We start from the raw sequence: 18,567 nt of genomic DNA, 5'->3' as shown, positions 1-18,567 counted from the left end.
TGAGATCCGGCCACTGCACTCCAGCCTGGGCGACAGAGCGAGACTCCGTCTCAAAAAATTATAAATAAATAAATAAATAAAAATAAATAAATAAATAAAAATACAAAAATTAGCTGGGCATGATGGTTCAGGCCTGTAGTCCCAGTTACTTGGGAGGCTGAAGCAGGACAATCTCTTGAATCCAGGAGGCAGAGGTTGCAGTGAGCCAAGATTGCGCCACTGCACCAGCCTGGGTGAGAGAGAGAGACTCCAGCTCAAAAACAAACAAACAAAAGTGACAAAAAGTAATTCTTAGTATTTAATCAACAAAGACCTATTGAGTGCCTAGTATGTACAAAGCACTCATCTGGGCTTTATTTGCTTCAAACTAATCTGTATAAACACTTGATCATTAAATTAGAATTTGAATGAATTTGACCTTAGTGTTTTTCCGTTGGAACAAGGTAGGCAGTGAGGAACAGATCCATACAAATGTCTGTGAATGGTGAAATGACTACGCCAGGCACAGTTGCCAGGAGATTTCACAGACTGGCAGTTACTCATTTGCAATCAGCAACCTTTCACGAAGCTAAAGTTGATTGGTGTTTTGTGGGCCTGTTAATATGACCACGACACTCAGCTTTTTGCCCCTGCAATGAGAGGATGATTCCTCAGCTATTTTTGTTTGAACATTTTTTTTTCTAAACCAAATTTCCCCAGGATTTTCTTTCCGGTTTCTTTTGGAGCCAGAACCTCCTATGTTCCCAGCTTTGGAGATTAGAAGTACTTTCTCCAAACCTTCAGATTTTCTAGTATTGCATAAGTTGTACTTGTCCAGACTGGTTCATTCTTTAGTTAGTTCTGTTTTTCTCATCCCTTCATTTATGTTGTTTACTTCATCCCTTCCTCTGCTTTCCATGGGTTATTTTGATGTCCTTTTCCCAATTACATTAATTCAATGTTTAATTCATTTGTTTTCATTATTTCTTGCTTAGTAATGAGTATGTATGAGCTCGGCTGGGCACAGTGGGGTGGCTCAAGCCTGTAATCCCAGCACTTGGAGAGGTCAAGGCAGGCAGATCATCTGAGGGCAGGAGTTTGAGATCAGCCTGGCCAACATGATGAAACCCCATCTCTACTAAAAATACAAAAATTAGCTGGGCGTGGTGGCGGGTGCCTGTAATCCCAGCTACTTGGGAAGCTGAGGCATGAGAATCACTTGAACCTGGGAAGTAGAGGTTGCAGTGAGCTGAGATCGCTTCACAGCACTCCAGCCTGGGCGACAAAACAAGACCCTGTCTCCAACAAACAAAAAATAAAACAAGGAAGGGCGCAGTGGCTCACACCTGTAATCCTAGCACTTTGGAAGGCCGAGGCAGGTGGATCACCTCAGGTCAGGAGTTTCAGACCAGCCTGACCAACATGAAGAAATCCCGTCTCTACTAAAAATATAAAATTAGCCAGGTGCGGTGGCACGTGCCTGTAATCCCAGCTACTTGGGAGATTGAGGCAGGAGAATCACTTGAACCCAGGAGGCGGAGGTTGCGGTGAGCCGATTGCACTCTAGCCTGGGCAACAAGAGCAAAACTCTGTCTCAAAGAAAAAAAAATGTAGAAGGTATGTATTTTCTTTCTTTTTTTCCATATCAGAAAGTAAAGGCTAATGTCTTTTCTAAGTACCAGGCTGTCTATCTATTGAAATCTCCCATCCATTCACTCAGGTAAGATTCACTCACTGTCTGGCCCTGAAGTCATTTCTATCTTCTTTGAAATCAGTTCTGGACCTCTGAGGAGAATGGTAACTGTGTTTATTTTCATAGAGCCTTCGCATAGTGTCACAGCACAAAGCAATGATAATAAATGAACAACCATTATTGAACATTGACCCTGTAGCTGGCATTGCACTAAGTACTACATTATTTTAACTCCTCCATTCTAATCCTCTATGCCCACTTTGCAGACAAAATGATACTCACTCGAATGTTTGTCCTCTGTTTCCATTCTTGAAACATGCCAAACCTCCAGTTTAGGGCCTTCCCCTAAAACTGGAAATAGGAAGGGCCTATGTCTCTCTGTTCCACATTCTAATTAAGTACTCAGCACAAATGCCATCTCTTCAAAGCTTTTCCGACCGCCTATCTACAACAGCTTGCCTGCACAGTTTCACATACTCTTTTATGCTATTTATAAAAGAATCTCACTCATTGAAACTTGGATTTCCTCTCCTGTAAAATGAGGTAGGCCCTCTCGGCTCAAGGTCACTCCCTCTGGTTCTACACAGAGAGGGAGTGGGAAGAGAGGGCTCTCGGCTGCAGAGGAAGAGGAGGAAGGAGGGAGGGGCAAAGGCGGGGGTGGGTGCAGAAGCGGGGGGTCTGGCGGTCCAGGGGAGTAGAGGGGAGGGGGGACTCGAGTGGGCGCCAGGTGGAGCGGGGACAAGGGTTGTCAAGGGAGCACGGAAGGGGGCGCGGTATGTCCCGTAGGGACTGGGTAGGGCAGCGCCTGCTATGGACTAGGGCCCAGGACTACGAAAGGGTTGTTGGAGGGGTGGGTGCGGGTGGATTCCGAAACCAAGAGGCTCCGAGGGGCGACTAGAGGTGGCGGGGGGCAGGGGGCGCGCAGGAGTTGCCAAGCTCGGACAGAGGGGAGCGCGGTCTATCCGGCTGGGACTGGGCCGGACAGGGCGCGGGGTTCGGGAGTCGCGGAGAGGCGTGGAGGTAGATCTGAGCTGAGTGGAGGGCGCGTGGGGGTGGGTGCGGAGGGGCGCTGAAGGGACCTGGGCCCAGCGGCCGGTGGAGAGGGGCCACGGAGAGGCGCAGGTGGCAGCTGGGCGGCAGAGCGAGCGCAGAGGCGGCGCGGCTTGCGCGGCTGGGCGGGGCCAGGCGCAGGGGACTGGGTGCGCCGGGGTAGCCGAGAGGCGGGAGCAGCCGCGGGGTCAGTCGCTGTCTGGGCTGCCCCAGTGGCTGTCGGCTCACTTCCGGGAACGCCTGGGAACCGCAGTAACCGCCTGATAGCGGCGCTGCCAGCCGGCCGGCGCGGGCTGCGGAGCGGGTGAGCGCGCAGGCCAGGCCAAAGCCCTGGTACCCGCGCGGCGCGGGCCTCGGTCTGCGGCCATGGGGGCGTCCGCGCGGCTGCTGCGAGCGGTGATCATGGGAGCCCCGGGCTCGGGCAAGGGCACCGTGTCATCGCGCATCACCACACACTTCCAGCTGAAGCACCTCTCCAGCGGGGACCTGCTCCGGGACAACATGCTGCGGGGCACAGGTGGGAGCTCTGGGCCCAGGGCCGGCCGTGCGCTGTCACCCAGGTCGGACTTTGCGTGCCAGGGGGCAGAAGCTGGGCACGCGGGTCCCTGGCTGCGGGCGCCGCATTTCCCTCCCGCCGCTCGGGACAGAGACCTCTGGCTGCTGAGCGACTGCGCCCCGAAACCTCCGGCCTCCGTGGGCCGCTTCGGGCGGGTTATGGGAGGGTGGGGCGGGGGAAGGTACTGGAAAGTTAGGTCAAGCTCGAAGTTCAGAGGTGAAAGGAAACCACCGGGCTTTGTTTCAGAGGCACTAGTCTTCCCAGTGGCAACCACTCTTGGGGGTCCATCGAGCTGAGCTGTAGCTTATTCAACGTGCTGGTGCATTTAGAAGACTGGCATTAGCCCTGCTAGAGTTTGCTTGTTTTGTTCTCTTCTCTTCTTTCTTTCTTGTTTTCCTTTTTTTTTTTTTTTTTTGGTGTGGTTAAGCTCTATGGGATCTTGTAGTTCTGACCTTTCCCCCATATTCCGAAGGCCAAGTATTATTTACCCTTGTTGCAGTCATAAAATTATCTCAAATTTTGATATCCCTAGATTTCGTAGACACGAAGGCTATTCTTATGCGTGGTTACATAAAATATTTTGTTTCTCATGCCAAATGAATTCTTACAGCTCAGCACAAAAGCCAGTTAACAGTCTACACTATACAATGGGTGAATTTGTGGTATGTAAATTCTCTCTTAAGAAGGTTGTTTTTGAAAAGCCAATAGCGGGAGTTTTTTTCTCAAAAAATGTTGACCTTACTTTTCAAAATAGAACCTGTTTTGAAACTCATTTTGAAACTCATTTACTATATAGAAATAATGCCTACACAAGGCCTTTTTCTTTCTTTTCTTTTTTTTTTTGTAAGGATAAGAAACAGGATAGACGTGTATAGCATTAAAAACAACGCCCTCCTTCGTTCCCTACCTCAGTCCCATTCTTCGGGGGGCGAACAGAGTTTCCTTCTAGAAAGGTTTACTTTATAAGCACAGATACGTGTATCTTTTCTTTTATTTTTTTTTGGTTTGTTTTTTGAGACGGAGTCTTCCTCTGTCGCCCAGGCTGGAGTGCAGTGGCGTGCTCTCGGCTCACTGCAACCTCTGCCTCCTGGGTTCAAGCAATTCTCCCGTCTCAGCCCCCCGGTAGCTGGGACTACAGATGCATTCCACCACGCCGGGCTAAATTTTGTATTTTTGGTAGAAGGAGGGTTTCACTGTGTTAGCCAGGCTGGTCTCCATCTCCTGACCTCGTGATCCACCCACCTCGGCCTCCCAAAGTGTTGGGATTACAGGCATGAGCCACCGCTCCCAGCCAAGGTGTGTCTTTTCTTGTATGTAATATGTGATTATACTATGTATATATACTCTGTATCAGTGTGGTTTCACTTCATGTCTGGGATATATTTCACATGAAAACGGATACATCCATTTCATTCTGTTTTTGTAGGTATGTATTTTCAGAATCTAGTATGATTTATGTAACCAGTTCACACCTGTAATCCCAGCACTTTGGGAGGCTGAGGTGGGCAGATCACTTGAGCTCAGCAGTTCTAGACCAGCCTGGGCAACATGATGAAACTCCGTCTCTATAAAAAATTCAAAAACAATTAGCAGGGCGCCGTGGCAGGCGCCTGTGGTCCTAGCTACTCGGGAGGCTGAGGTGGGAGAATCGCTTGAACCTGGGAGGCGGAGGTTGCTGTGAGCCGAGATTGCAACACTGCACTCCTGCTTGAGCAAGACCCCATCTCAAAAAAAACAAAGAAAGAAAGAAAAAAGGTTGTTTGACTTGCTTGCTAAATGTTGTTAATGCAACATATTGAAGTAGTTAGGTAACATTAAACAATCCCAGATACTGATACTGGTTGGGGTCAGGTTAACCAAAGTCTAAGAGAGTAGGCCTGGCATGATGACTCATGCCTTTAATCCCAGCACTTTGGGGACTGATCACTTGAGGTCAGGAATTCAAGACCAGCCTAGGCAACATGGCGAAACCCCTGTCTCTACCAAAAATACAAGAAATTAGCTGGGCATGGTGGCTCGCGCCTGTGATCCCAGCTACTCAGGAGGCTGAGGTGGGAGAATCAGTTGAGCCCGGGATGCAGAGGTTGTAGTGAGCCAAGATTGTGCCACTGCACTCCAAGTTGGGTGACAGAGTGATACCCTGTCTAAAAAAAAAAAAAAGAAAAAAGTAAAGCATATTTATTATAAGAGAAGGAAACTATATCTATTTCATGCAAATATAAAAAAGGTAAATTAAGATCCTTTATAATTCTGCCTTGCCACACAGAGATGATTATAATTAACCCTTGGGTGCATTTTCTTTTATTCTTTTTTTTATTTTTCTTTTTATTTCTGTTGCATTTGTATTTGCAAAATGGTTATATTCTAAAAATAAATTGTCATATTCTAAATGATAGGTTACTTTTTTATTCTCATTTATAGTGAGCATGTTTATGCATCATTAACCAGTCTTAAAAATGATGTTTAAGCTGGGCGGGGTGGCTCAAGCCTGTAATCCCAGCACTTTGGAAGGCTGAGGTGGGTGAATCACCAGAGGTTTGAGACCAGCCTGACCAACATGGCAAAACCCTGTCTCTACTAAAAATACAAAAATTAGCCAGGCATGGTGGTGGGCGCTTGTAATCCCAGCTACTTGGGAGGCTGAGGCAGGAGAATCACTTGAATCTGGGAGGCATAGGTTGCAGTGAGCCGAGATGGTACCCTTGCACTCCAGCCTAGGTGAAAAAGAGTGGAACTCCATCTCAAAAAAAAAGATGTTTAATTTTATCAAAGTTGTATAGTTTATTTATTTATTTATTTATTTATTTATTTATTTATTATTTTTTGAGACGGAGTCTCGCTCTGTCCCCCAGGCTGGAGTACAGTGGTGCGATCTCGGCTCACTGCAAGCACTACCTCCCCGGTTCGTGCTGTTCTCCTGCCTCAGCCTCCCGAGTAGCTGGAACTACAGGCACCCGCCACCTGGCTAATTTTTTTGTATTTTTAGTAGAGACAGGGTTTCACCATGTTAGCCAGGATGGTCTCGATTTCCTGACCTCGTGATCCGCCCACCTTGGCCTCACAAAGTACTGGGATTACAGGCGTGAGTCACCGCGCCCGGCCAAAGTTGTATTGTTGTTAAACATTTTTATTAGACATGTATGTTGTTAACCATTGTTTATTATAGTATATACTGTTATGACGATCTCTGTACATAAACATTTGGCACATCTTTGCTTATTTCCTTCAAATAAATTCCTAGTATGGAATTTCTACAAATATGGTACTATCAAATAATACAACAGAAGGGTTGTTCCAATTTACTTTCCAGTCATTGTTTTATGAGGGTGCTATATTTTATAGCCCATGGCTGTATTTTATAGCTAAGGTTTAAAATCATCTCAGGAGATATGATAAGGACACTGGAAACATTAGGCAACTCATTGACAGTAGCAAAGCTGGAATGTAGATCGTCACTGAAACCTAGAGTCAGGGAACTTGAATCTGACCTTAAGACATTTAGTCCAGTTCTCTCTTTTATTTTGTTTTATTTTTTTGAGACAGAGTCTCACTCTGTTGCCCAGGCTGGAGTGCAGTAGCACAATCTCGGCTTACTGCAACCTCTGACTCCTGGGTTCAAGCGATTCTCCTGCTTCAGCCTCCCAACTCAAGTAGCTGGGACTACAGGCTTGCACCACTGTGGCTGGCTAATATTTGTATTTTCAGTAGAGACGGAGTTTTGCCGTGTTGGCAGGCTGGTCTTGAACTCCTGACCTCAGGTGATCCACCCACTTCGGCCTCCCAAAGTTAGGCCTCTCTTAAAGATGAAGAGACTGAGTTCAGGAGAAGAAGCTGCTTGATAGTAAACAGTGTTTATTGGGGGATGAGGGTGAAAATGTAGATTTCCTTGTGTGCTAATTAAATACTCTTTTCTCTATGCAATATTTCCCACACTGAGATTCATGAGATAGACGTGAATTAGACAATGAGATTCATGAGATAGACATTTTAGATAGACAAAAACTTTTTATCTATTTATTTCAAAGTAGATTTGAAACAGACACAAATCTAGCACACCAAAGCTGTATTTCATGAAAATTATAGCTATTAATTTTTAAAGCTAAGTCACTTTAAAGAAAACTATATAGTAAAGAACTCTATAGTAAAGAAAACTATATAGTGAATAGTAGTTCAGCTATGGTAGAAATCATGAGGTTGACATGTGATTGCTCAGTCTGAGAAACTGCACTGTAGCATAGTGCTTCTCAGAGATGTAACCCTGGCTAGATGTGGTGCCTCATGCCTGTAATCTCAGCATTTTGGGAGGCCGAGGCAGGAGGGTCATTTGAGCCCAGGAGATTGAGATTAGCCTGGGTAACATGGTGAGAACCCGTCTCTACAAAAAATAAAAACATTAGCTGGATGTGATGGCACGCGCCTTAAGTCTCAGCTCTCTGAGAGGCTGAGGTGAGAGTATTGCTTGAACCCAGGAGTTCGAGGCTGCAGTGGGCTGTGATGGCACCACAGTACTCACAGTGACAGAGTGAGACCCTGTCTCAAAAAAAAAGGAGACATAACCCTAGACTAGACAGCCAACCCTTATGAATCTCCTTTATTCTCATCTATATGCTGGGGCAGATGAATGTAGTAGATAATCTTCAAGACTTCTGTCAGTCCCTGGATTCTGTACGTCTAACGAAACATTATGTATACCTATGGCACATAGGCATGCATAATTAGGATGATACTCATGGCAGGGTGGATTTTTTTTTCTTTTTGGAATGGTAAAACATTTAATTTGTAATAGGCAATTCCAAAAATATAACAGGATATTTCATGAAAAGATTCTTCCAAGATATTTTATGCTTATACAACCAAATATTTACCTATGCTTCTCTTTGTGTATATGTTTTTTAAAACACAGATTATAGCATGCTGTATATACTGTTTTATGCCTTTAACAATATTGCTTTGCATATGGAGTACCCCATTTCATTTTTTTCTGATAGCTTTATTGAGATATAATTAATGTACCATATAATGTATCCATTTAAAGTATAAAACTCAGTGGACTTTTTGTATATTCACAGAGTTGTGCAGACATCACCAAAATCAACTTTTTTTTTTTTTTTGATATGGAGTCTCACTCGCTCTGTTGCCCAGGCTGGAGTGCAGTGGCACGATCTCGGCTCAGTGCAACCTCTGCCTCCCAGGTTCAAGTGATTCTCCTGCCTCAGCCTCCTGAGTAGCTGGAATTATAGCCGTGAGCCACCATACCCAGCTTTTTTTTGTATTTTTAGTAGAGATGGGTTTTCATCATGTTAGCTAGGCTGGTCTCGAGCTCCCTACCTCAAGCCATCCACCCACCTTGGCTTCCCAAAGTGCTGGGATCACAGGCGTGAGCTACTGTGCCTGGCCTTCATCAATTTTAAATTAATATATTTTTTCTTTTAAGAAATTTTTTCTTTTTTCTTTTTAAAATATTTTTTTGGCCGGGCATGGTGGCTCACACTTGTAATTACAGCACTTTGGGAGGCCGAGGAAGGTGGATCATTTGAGGTTGGGTTTGAGACCAGCCTAGTCAACATGGTGAGACCCCGTCTCTACTAACAATACAAAATAAAATTAGTTGGGTGTGGTAGCGGGTACCTGTAGTCCCAACTACTTGGGAAGCTGAGGCAGGAGAATGGCTTAAGCTCAGGTGGCAGAGTTGCATTGAGCCAAGATCACGCCAGTGCACTCCAGCCTGGGCAACACAGCGAAACTGTTTTAAAAACAACAACAACAAAAACATATATATATATATATAAATAAATACTTAATTTTGTATTTTCTTTCTTTTGTTTCCTCGTAATCAATGGAATCCATTTTTCTTTTTTTATAATGGAGATGGGGTCTCACCATGTTGGTCCAGGCTTGTCATGAACTCCTAGCCTCAAGTAATCCTCCCTCCTTAACTTCTCAAGGTGTTGTTATTACAGGCATGAGCCACAGTGCCCAATCTTTTAAAAATTAATATTTTTTCTTTAATAATCAATTTTAGAACATACCCATCACCCCATAAAAGAAAGTTCATACCTATTAGCAGTCACTTCTGTTCCCACCCCGCTCCCCTCCACCTGAGCCTCTGGCAACACCACCTCACCTCCTGTCTCTCTTGAGTTTTCTATACTGTACATTTTATTCAAATGCAGTCATACAATATGTGATCTTTTCTGACTGGCTTCTTTCATTTAGCTTAGTGTTTTCAAGGCTCATCCACACTGTAGCATGTTTTAGTACTTCATTCTTTTTTATTGCTGAATACAATTCCATTTTATGGATGGGCCGTGTTTTATTTATCCATTCATAAGCTGGTGAACATGTGGGTTGTTTTCTCTTTTTCTGTTATCTTATGGGTGTACTATAGTTTGTTTAAATAACTTAAAGAACAATTTTTAAAAGGTAAGCCTGGTCATGAATACTGTCTCAAAGAAAGTAGGCTTTTGCTAGATTGATATTTTTTAACAAAACAAGTTAGGCCTTTTACAATTCCATGGCTAGGATCTAGTAGAATCCAGGGAGCTTGTCTCTCCGTCTATCCATCTGTCCATCTAACCATTCATTCAGGCAACTATCCATGGATCCTTTAAGCATCAGATACGTGCTAGGTAGTGGAGACACAGAGAGGAACTGATTTCACTAGGTGCTCACAGGGCGTGGACATGGGGGCAGGTGGGCAGATGGACATGTGTATCAGCTCAAGCTGCTGTAACATAATACCACACACTAGGGAAGGCCAAACCACAGAATTTATTTTCTTATAGTTCTGGAGGCTAGAAGTACAAGACCAAGGCACTGGCAGAGTTGGTTTTTGGTGAGGCCCTTCTTCCTGGCCTGCCTAGTTGCCTTCTTACTTTGTTCTCACATGGCCTTTCCTCTGTAAGCAGGCACCCCTGACATCTCATCCTCTTCTTTTTTTTTTTTTTTTTTTTTAAATGGAGTCTCGCTCTGTTGCCCAGGCTGGAGTGCAGTGGCCGGATCTCAGCTCACTGCAAGCTCCGCCTCCTGGGTTTTTACGCCATTCTCCTGCCTCAGCCTCCCGAGTAGCTGGGACTGCAGGCGTCCGCCACCTTGCCCGGCTAGTTTTTTGTATTTTTTAGTAGAGACGGGGTTTCACCGTGTTAGCCAGGATGGTCTTGATCTCCTGACCTCGTGACGGCCTCCCAAAGTGCTGGGATTACAGGCTTGAGCCATCGCGCCTGGCCGTCATCCTCTTCTTATAAAGACACCAGGCTTATTGGATTAGTGCCCTCCCTTTATGACCTCATTTAATCTTAATTACCTCCTTTAAATCCCTATTTCCAAATATAGTCACACTGGGGGTTAAGTTCCAACATTCAGATTTAAGGGAAACATAATTCTGTCTATAACAACATGTAAAGACATAGTCATTGGTGTGATAGGTGTCTCAATGGAGACAAGTCTGTGACATTTGGAAGTCCAGAGGGGGAGCTTCCAGTTCCATAGGAGGTTGAGGGCCACTTGACCATGAAGGGCCTTTTAGGATGTGTGTTGAAAAATGTGTAAGAGCTTACCATGTGGCTTGGGTAAAGGCTAGGAGGATCCATGTATGTAGAGCTCCTTGCTGGGGTGTGGTTTCAGGCTGAAGTGCCGAGGGAGGATGAGGGAGGAGGAGAAATAAAATGAGGCTGGACCCAGGTGGGCATTTATGTAATTGTCAAAATCAGAATTTATCCGAAGCAGAGTGAATGGGAAGGGGAGTATAGGCCTGAAACAGGAACTCTTTCTGGATGCTTCACTGAAAAGGAGAGAGATTGGGTGATGGTTAGCGGGAGGAACAATAGTCAAGGGAGGTTTTCATTTTTAATATAATTCTTGTGAAATATTCCATGCATCAGAGTATTACAAGGTCTATGTATGGTTAGAAGAATAATAAAACGAACATCATTTACCCGTCACCAGAGGGAAACAAGGACTTTGGGGGCCCTCCAGTTCCCCTTCCATGCACATCTCCTTCCTGCTTCCCAGAGGTAACCACTTTGTTGACTCAAGTGTTTATTATTTGAGAAAAGCTTTTTTACAAGCCCTTGATAGGGTGTAAAACTATCATTTAATTTCCTGACATTCTCCTAGTTTTATTTTGTTTCAACACATTTTTAAAGTTAAGTTTTATGTCATTTATAATTATTTTAAAAGCAATTTTGGCAGGAACTAGGTTAATTCTCTGTAGCCTTTTCTCTTGGCACATGTGAAAGAGAACTGCTGGTTGGGGAGTGGCTCACCCCTGTAATCCCAGCAATTTGGGAGGCTAAGGCAGGAGGATCACTAAAGTCCAGGAGTTTGAGACCAGCCTGGGTAACATAGTGAGACCCCTATCTCTCTAAAAAAAATAAAAATAAATTAGTCAGGCATGATAGTGCTTATCTGTAGCCCTAGCTACTTGGGAGGCTAAGCTGGGAGGATCGCTTGAGCCCAGGGGTTTGAGACTGCAGTGAGTTGTAATCATGCCACTGCATTGGCTCTTTAAAAAAAAAAGAGAGAGAGAGAGAGAGAACTGTTATTTACAGTTTGGTCAGGTCCCTCTTTTGTGCTTCATAACTGCTCAAACAGTAAGTTTGAATAAGCTTATTCAGATATGAGGTGTGGTTGATTTGGGTAATATGAAACTTTAAAGGGAGATACAGAATTTAAAATGACTTTTTACGTAATATAAAGGTTTATTTCTCATACTAATGTCTCCATGTTTTAGGATTTCTAGTTATTATCCTCAAAAGTTGGTTTTGAGTTTCCCTGTCTTTCTCTAACCTTCTTTTCTTATTTTTGTGTATAACATTGTAGAAAATTAGCTTATTATAAATAATTTACTTTTGAACTGCCTTTTATGTTTTGTGGAAGTGCCCAAATTTGTTAATTTTTGAATCAAAAAAGGAAATACAGTTGGCCTTGAACAACTTCCGGGTTAGGGCTGCTGACTCCTAGTGTAGTCGAAAATCCACGTGTAACTTTTGACATCCCCAAAACTTAAATATCCTGTTGACCAGAAGCCTTACCAATAACATACACAATTGATTCACACATATTTTATATGATATATGTATTGTATACTGTATTCTTATAATAAAGCAAGCGAGAGAAAAGAAAATGTTGTTAAGAAATTATCAGCCGTGTGCAGTGTCTCATGCCTGTAATCCTAGCACTTTGGGAGGCCAAGATGGGAGGCCAAGATGGGAGGATCACTTAAGCCCAGGAGTTCTAGACAAGCTTGGGTAAAGCAATACTTCATCTCTACAAAAAATAAAAAAAATTAGCCGGGCATTGTGGTGTGTGCCTGTTTTCCCAGCTACTTGGGAGGTTAAGGTGGGAAGATCACTTGGACCCAGCAAATCGAGGCTTCAGTGAGCTATGATCACACCACTGCAGTCCAGCATGGGTGTCAAAGCGAGACCCTGTCTCTAAAAAAGAAAATCGTAAGAAAAGAAAATATCTTTACTGTTTGTTAAATGGAAGCGGGTCATCATAAAGATCTTCATCCCCATTGTCTTCATGTCAAGTAGACTGAGGAAGAGGACAGGTCAGTTTTGTTGTCTCAAGGGTGGCAGAGGCACAGGTGGACCCATGCAGTTCAAACCCATGTCGTTCAGGGATCCACTCTAGAATTTTTATGAGGAGTCTGTTAAGATGTAATATTAAATGTAGGTAATCAAATGGATAAAACTTTACCGTATCTCCAGAGAACATGCTGGTTAAGAGTCTTTGCATGTAATTTTGGGAGGGGTTAAATATATTTGAAAGGTAATATGCAAACTGCTTAGACTCGGAATTAGGGAGTTAAGCCTTTTTTTGTTTGTTTGTTTGTTTTTTAATAAGCTTCAACTGAAGCATTATAGGCTCCAGGTTTTAATAAATATTGTGGATAAATGCTTATTGATATAGAAAGTTCATTATATATATACCATGAAGTACTGTGCAGCTATAAAAACGAGCAAGATTATGTCCTTTGCAGGGACATAGCTGAAGCTGGAGGCCATTATCCTTAGCAAACTAATGCAGGAAGAGAAAACCAAATACCTCATGTTCTCACTTATAAGTGGGAGCTAAATGATGAGAACACATGGACACATAGAGGGGAACAATTCACACTGGGACCTTCCAGAGGATAGAGGCAGGGAGGAGGGAGAGGATCAGGAAAAATAACTAATGGGTACTAGGCTTAATACCTGGGTGATGAAATAATCTGTACAACCAACTCCCATAACAAGTTCACCTGTGTAACAAACCTGCACATGTACCCCTGAAAATATAATAAAAATTATAAAACAACAAGAACAATAAAATAAAAACACTTTACATTTGAGAAAGAGTGACAATATCAGTAGCTAAAACCAACATCAACAGTTACAAGACCATCCTTTCAGCCAAGTAAGGCAATCAAAAGATGTACAGATCAGGTAGCAGTCTTGATCAGTCAGCCATTCAAACTGGGTCCATAACGATCAAAGTGAAAGTTCACAGAGCAATTATAATTGAGAAGGTAAAAACTCATGTAACTTCCATTCAATACTGCAATTTAAAAATAGATTTTTTCACAATAACCATATGCAAGATAATATATTTAACACATAAAACAAAAGAGAAAAATAACAATCCTTTCTCATCACACAAAAATCTCTTTGGAATGTTAAAGATAATCTATTCTCAATGTCTTTCTTGTTCTAATTAAATCATACAAACATAAAAAAAGTTCATGATAAATGAAAAACAGATTATTAGACTACAAATAGGATTATCTATCTATATGTTAACAAAACTCAAAAATACCTGGTTTTTGTTTTGTTTTTGTTTTTCCTGAGACAAGGTCTTGCTCTGTCAGCAAGTCTGGAGTGCAGTAGTGCGATCATGGCTCACTGCAGCCTTGACCTCCTGGGCTCAAGCAATCCTCTCACCTCAGTTTCCTGAATAGCTGGGACCACAGGCAATGAAAATTTTTATATTATCATTAACAATAATTATCTCTGAGTAGTGGTGAGACTATGAGTGTATTTTAATTTTTTTTCTTACTGGGAATTTTTCATCTGTTCTATTTTTTAAAAAACAACATTGATTTAATTCACATACCATACAATTACTTCTTGTAAAGTGTATGATTCAGTGATTTTTAGTATATCCAAAGTTGTGAAACCATCACCTCAGTCAATTTTAGAACATTTTTATCGCTCCAAAAAGAAACCCTGTTCTCATTAGCAGTCATTACCCATTTCTCCCCAACCCTCCCAGCCTTTGGCAACTACTAATCTTCTTTCCATCTCTATAGATTTGCCTATTCTAAACATGTTATGCAAAGGGAATCATACGATATGTAGTCTTTTGTGTCTTACTGCTTTCACTGAGCATATTTGAAGGTTCATCTATGCTGTAACATGTATCAGTACTTCATTTCTTTTTTCGCTGAATCATATTCCATTGTCTTGATATATCACATTTTATTTATCTGTTCATCAGTTGATGGACATTTGAGTTGTTTCTACTTTTTGGTTATTTTAAATAATGCCACTATGAACATTCATTTACAAGTTTTTGTGTAGACATATTTCTTTTTCTTTCTTTCTTTTTTTTTTTCTTAAGAGACACAGTCTCTTTGTCACCCAGGCTGGAGTGCAGTGATGCAATCGTAACTCAACAGCAGCAGCCTTGAACTCCTGGGCCCAAGTGATCCTCCCACCTGAGCCTCTCAAGTAGCTGGGACTACAGTCATGCACCACCATGCCTGTATTTTTTTTATTTAGATGTAGGGTCTTGCTGTGTTGCCCAGGCTGGTGAGGAACTCTCAGGCTTGAGCAATCTTGCTGCCTTGACTTGCAAAATGTTGGGATTACAGGCATGAGCCACCACAGCTGGCCATATGTTTTTATTTCTCATGGGCATATAGTGAGGAGAGGAATTAATATTTCTTATGGTAACTGTCTTTTTTTTTTTTTTTTTTTTTTTTCCGACACAGGGTCTTGCTCTATCACCCAGGCTGGAGTACAGTGGTGCGAGTATGGCTCACTGCAGCACTGAGCTCCTGGGCTCAAGTGATCCTCCTGCCTCAGCCTCCTGAGTAGCTGGAACTAGAAACACATACCAAGCACCCAGCTAATTTAAACAATTTTATTTAAGCCGGGTGTGGTGGCTCACGCCTGTAATCCCAGCATTTTGGGAGGCAGAGGTGGGTGTATCACCCAAAGTCAGGAGTTCGAGACCAGCCTGACCAACATGGTGAAACACCATCTCTACTAAAAATACAAAATTAGCCGGGTGTGGTGGTGCATGCCTGTAGCCCCAGCTACATGGGAGACTGAGGCAGGAGAATCACTTGAACCCGGGAGGCAGAAGTTGCAGTGAGCCGAGATAGTGCCATTGTGCTCCAGCCTGGGCAACAAGAGCAAAACTCCGTCTCAAAAGCAAACAAACAAACAAAATCTATTTGTAGAGACATAGTCTTGCTGTGTTGCCCAGGCTGGTCTTGAACTCCTGGCCTCAAGTGAAATTCCTGCCTTGGCCTCCCAAAGTGCTGGGATTGCAGGTGTGAGCCACCATGCAGGGCTTGGTAACTGTGTTCAACCTTTAAAAAAACTACCACACTGTTTTACAAATTGGCTACATCACTTTATAATCCTACCAGCAATGTATGAGGGTTACAGTTTCTCCACATTCTTACCAACACTTGTTTTTATTTATTTTTTTGTTTGAGACACAGTTTCACTCTGTCGCCCAGGCTGGAGTGCAGTCCTGTGATTCAGCTCACTACAACCTCCGCCTCCCAGGTTCAAGCAATTCTCCTGCCTCAGCCTCCCTGGTAGCTGGGACTACAGGCATATGCCACCACAGCCGGCTAATTTTTGAAACAGCGTTTCACCATGTTGGTCAGGATGGTCTCGAATTCCTGACCTCAAAGTGATCCGCCTGCCTCGACCTCCCAAAGTGCTGGGATTACAGGCATGAGCCACCGTGGCCGGCCTAACACTTGTTTTTAAAGGCATATGTTGTTTTACTGTGCTTCACAGGTACTGTATTTTTTTTTTTTTTTTTTTACAAATCTAAGTTTTGTGGCAACTCTGTCGAGCAAGGCTGTTGGCCCCATTTTTCCAACACGTGCTCATCTCCCATTTCTGTTTCACATTTTTGCCAACTTTTGCAATATTTAAAATATTTTCATTATTATTATATCTGTTAAAGTGATCTGTGATCAGTGATCTTTGATGTTACTATTGTAATTGTTTTGGAGTGCCATGAATTACACCCATATAAGATGGCAAGCTTAATTGATAAATGTTGTATGTGTTCTGACTGCTCCACTAACCAGCCATTCCCTTGTCTTTCTCCCTCTCCTCGAGCCTCCCTATTCCCTGAGACACCACAATATTGAAATTAGGCCAATTAATAACCCTACAGTGGCCTCTAAGTGTTCAAGTTAAAGGAAGAGAGTGGCACATCTCTCACTTTAAATCAAAAGCTAGAAATGATTAAGCTTAGTGAGGAAGACATGTTGAAAACCAAGACAGGCTGAAACTAGGCTTCTTGCACCAGTTAGCCAAGTTGTAAATGCAAAGGAAGACCTTGAAGGAAATTAAAAATGCTGCTCCAGTGAACACTGGAGCACAAGAAAGTGAAACAAACTTGTTGCTGATACAGAGAAAACTTGAGTGGTTTAGATAGAAGATCAAACCAGCCACATCTCCCTAAAGCCAAAGCCCAATCCAGAGCAAGGCCCTAATTCTCTTCAATTCAGTGAAGGCGGAGAGATGTGTTAAAGCTGCAGAAGAAAAATTTGAAGCTAGCAGAGGTTGGTTCATGAGGTTTAGGGAAAGAAGCTGTCTCTGTAACATGAAAGTGCAAGTGCTGATGCAGAAGCTGCAGCAAGTTTTCCAGAAAAATCTAGCTAAGATCATTGATGAAGGTGTCTACACTAACAAACAGATTTTCAATGTAAACAAAACAGCCTTGCATTGGAAAAAGATGCCATCTAGGACTTCCATTGCTGGAGAAGAGAAGTCAGTGCTTGACTTCAAAGCTTCAAAGGACAGGCAGACTCTCTTGCTAGGGACTAATGCAGCTGGTGACTTTAAGTTGAAGCCAATGCTCATTTACCATTCCAAAAATCCTAGGGCCTTGAAAATTATCTAAATCTACCCTGCCTGTGCTGTGTAAATGGAATGACAAAGCCTGGATGACAACACATCTGTTTATAGCATGGTTTACTGACTATTTGAAGCCCACTGTTGAGAACTATTGTTCAGAGAAAAAGATCCATTTGAAAATATTACTGCTCATTGATAATGCGCCTGGTCACCCAAAAGCTCTGCTGGAGATATACAAGGAAATTCATGTTGTTTTCATGCCTGCTGACACAGCATCCATTCTGTAGCCCTTGGATCAAGGAGTAATTTCAACTGTCAAGTTTTATTATTTAAAAAATACATTTCATAAGGTTCAGCTGCTGTATAGATAGTGATTCCTCTGATGGATTTGGGCAAAGTAAACAGGAAAACTTAGGGAAAGGATGCGCCATTCTAGATGCCAGGAAGAACACTCATGATTCAGGAAGCAGGTCAAAGTGTCAACATTAACAGGAGTTTGGAAGAAGTTGATTCCAACCCTCATGGGTGACTTTAAGGGGTTCAGGCCTTCAGTGTAGGAAGTAATTACACATATGGTGGAAACAGCAAGAGAACTGGAATTAGAAGTGGAGCCTGAAGATGTGACTGGATTGCTACAATCTCATGATAAAACTTGAATGGATGAGGAGTTGCTTCTAATGAATGGGCGAAGAACGTGGTTTCTTGAGATAGAATCTAGTCCTGGTGAAGATGCCGTGAGCATTATTCAAATGGCAACAAAGGATTTAGAATATGACTTAAACTTAGTTGAAAAAGGAGCAGCGGGTTTGAGAGGATAGACTACAATTTTGAGAGAAGTTCTACTGTGGATAAAATACTATCACACAACACTGCATGCATCAGAGAAGTTATTGGTGAAAAGAAGAGTCAGTTGATGAGGCAGACTTTATTGTTGTCTTATTTTATGCAATTGTCGTAGCCACCTCATCGTTTAGCAACCTCTACCCTGATCAGTCAGCAGCCATCAGCCATGGAGGCAAGACCCTCCACCAGCAAAAAGATTAAGACTAGCTGAAGGCTCAGATGATCATTAACATTTTTTAGCAATAAAACTATTTTAAATTAAGGTAGGTACATTGTTATTTTAGACATAATGCTATTGCACTTAATAGTCTACAATGTAATGTAAATATGTAACTTTTATATGCACT

The 18,567-nt window shown here is 42.7% G+C and overlaps 1 protein-coding gene across 1 annotated transcript in view; it reads left to right on the top strand.

Annotated features, from left to right (window-relative positions):
- The first annotated feature begins 2,862 nt into the window (after positions 1-2,862).
- The window catches only part of AK3 (adenylate kinase 3), a 31,838-nt gene continuing 16,133 nt past the window's right edge, over positions 2,863-18,567 (top strand). Inside the window, exon 1 of the mRNA XM_033237245.1 lies at positions 2,863-3,239. Coding sequence (XP_033093136.1) covers positions 3,089-3,239 — 151 coding nt within the window. The 5' untranslated portion in view covers positions 2,863-3,088. The remainder of the gene's footprint in view (positions 3,240-18,567) is intronic.

The sequence above is a fragment of the Trachypithecus francoisi genome, unplaced genomic scaffold, assembly GCF_009764315.1.
Source record: "Trachypithecus francoisi isolate TF-2019V2 unplaced genomic scaffold, Tfra_2.0 Lachesis_group16, whole genome shotgun sequence".
Classification (NCBI taxonomy): domain Eukaryota; kingdom Metazoa; phylum Chordata; class Mammalia; order Primates; family Cercopithecidae; genus Trachypithecus; species Trachypithecus francoisi.
The sequence above is the reverse complement of the archived record's forward strand: the minus strand, read 5'-3'. Positions and strand labels throughout refer to the sequence as shown.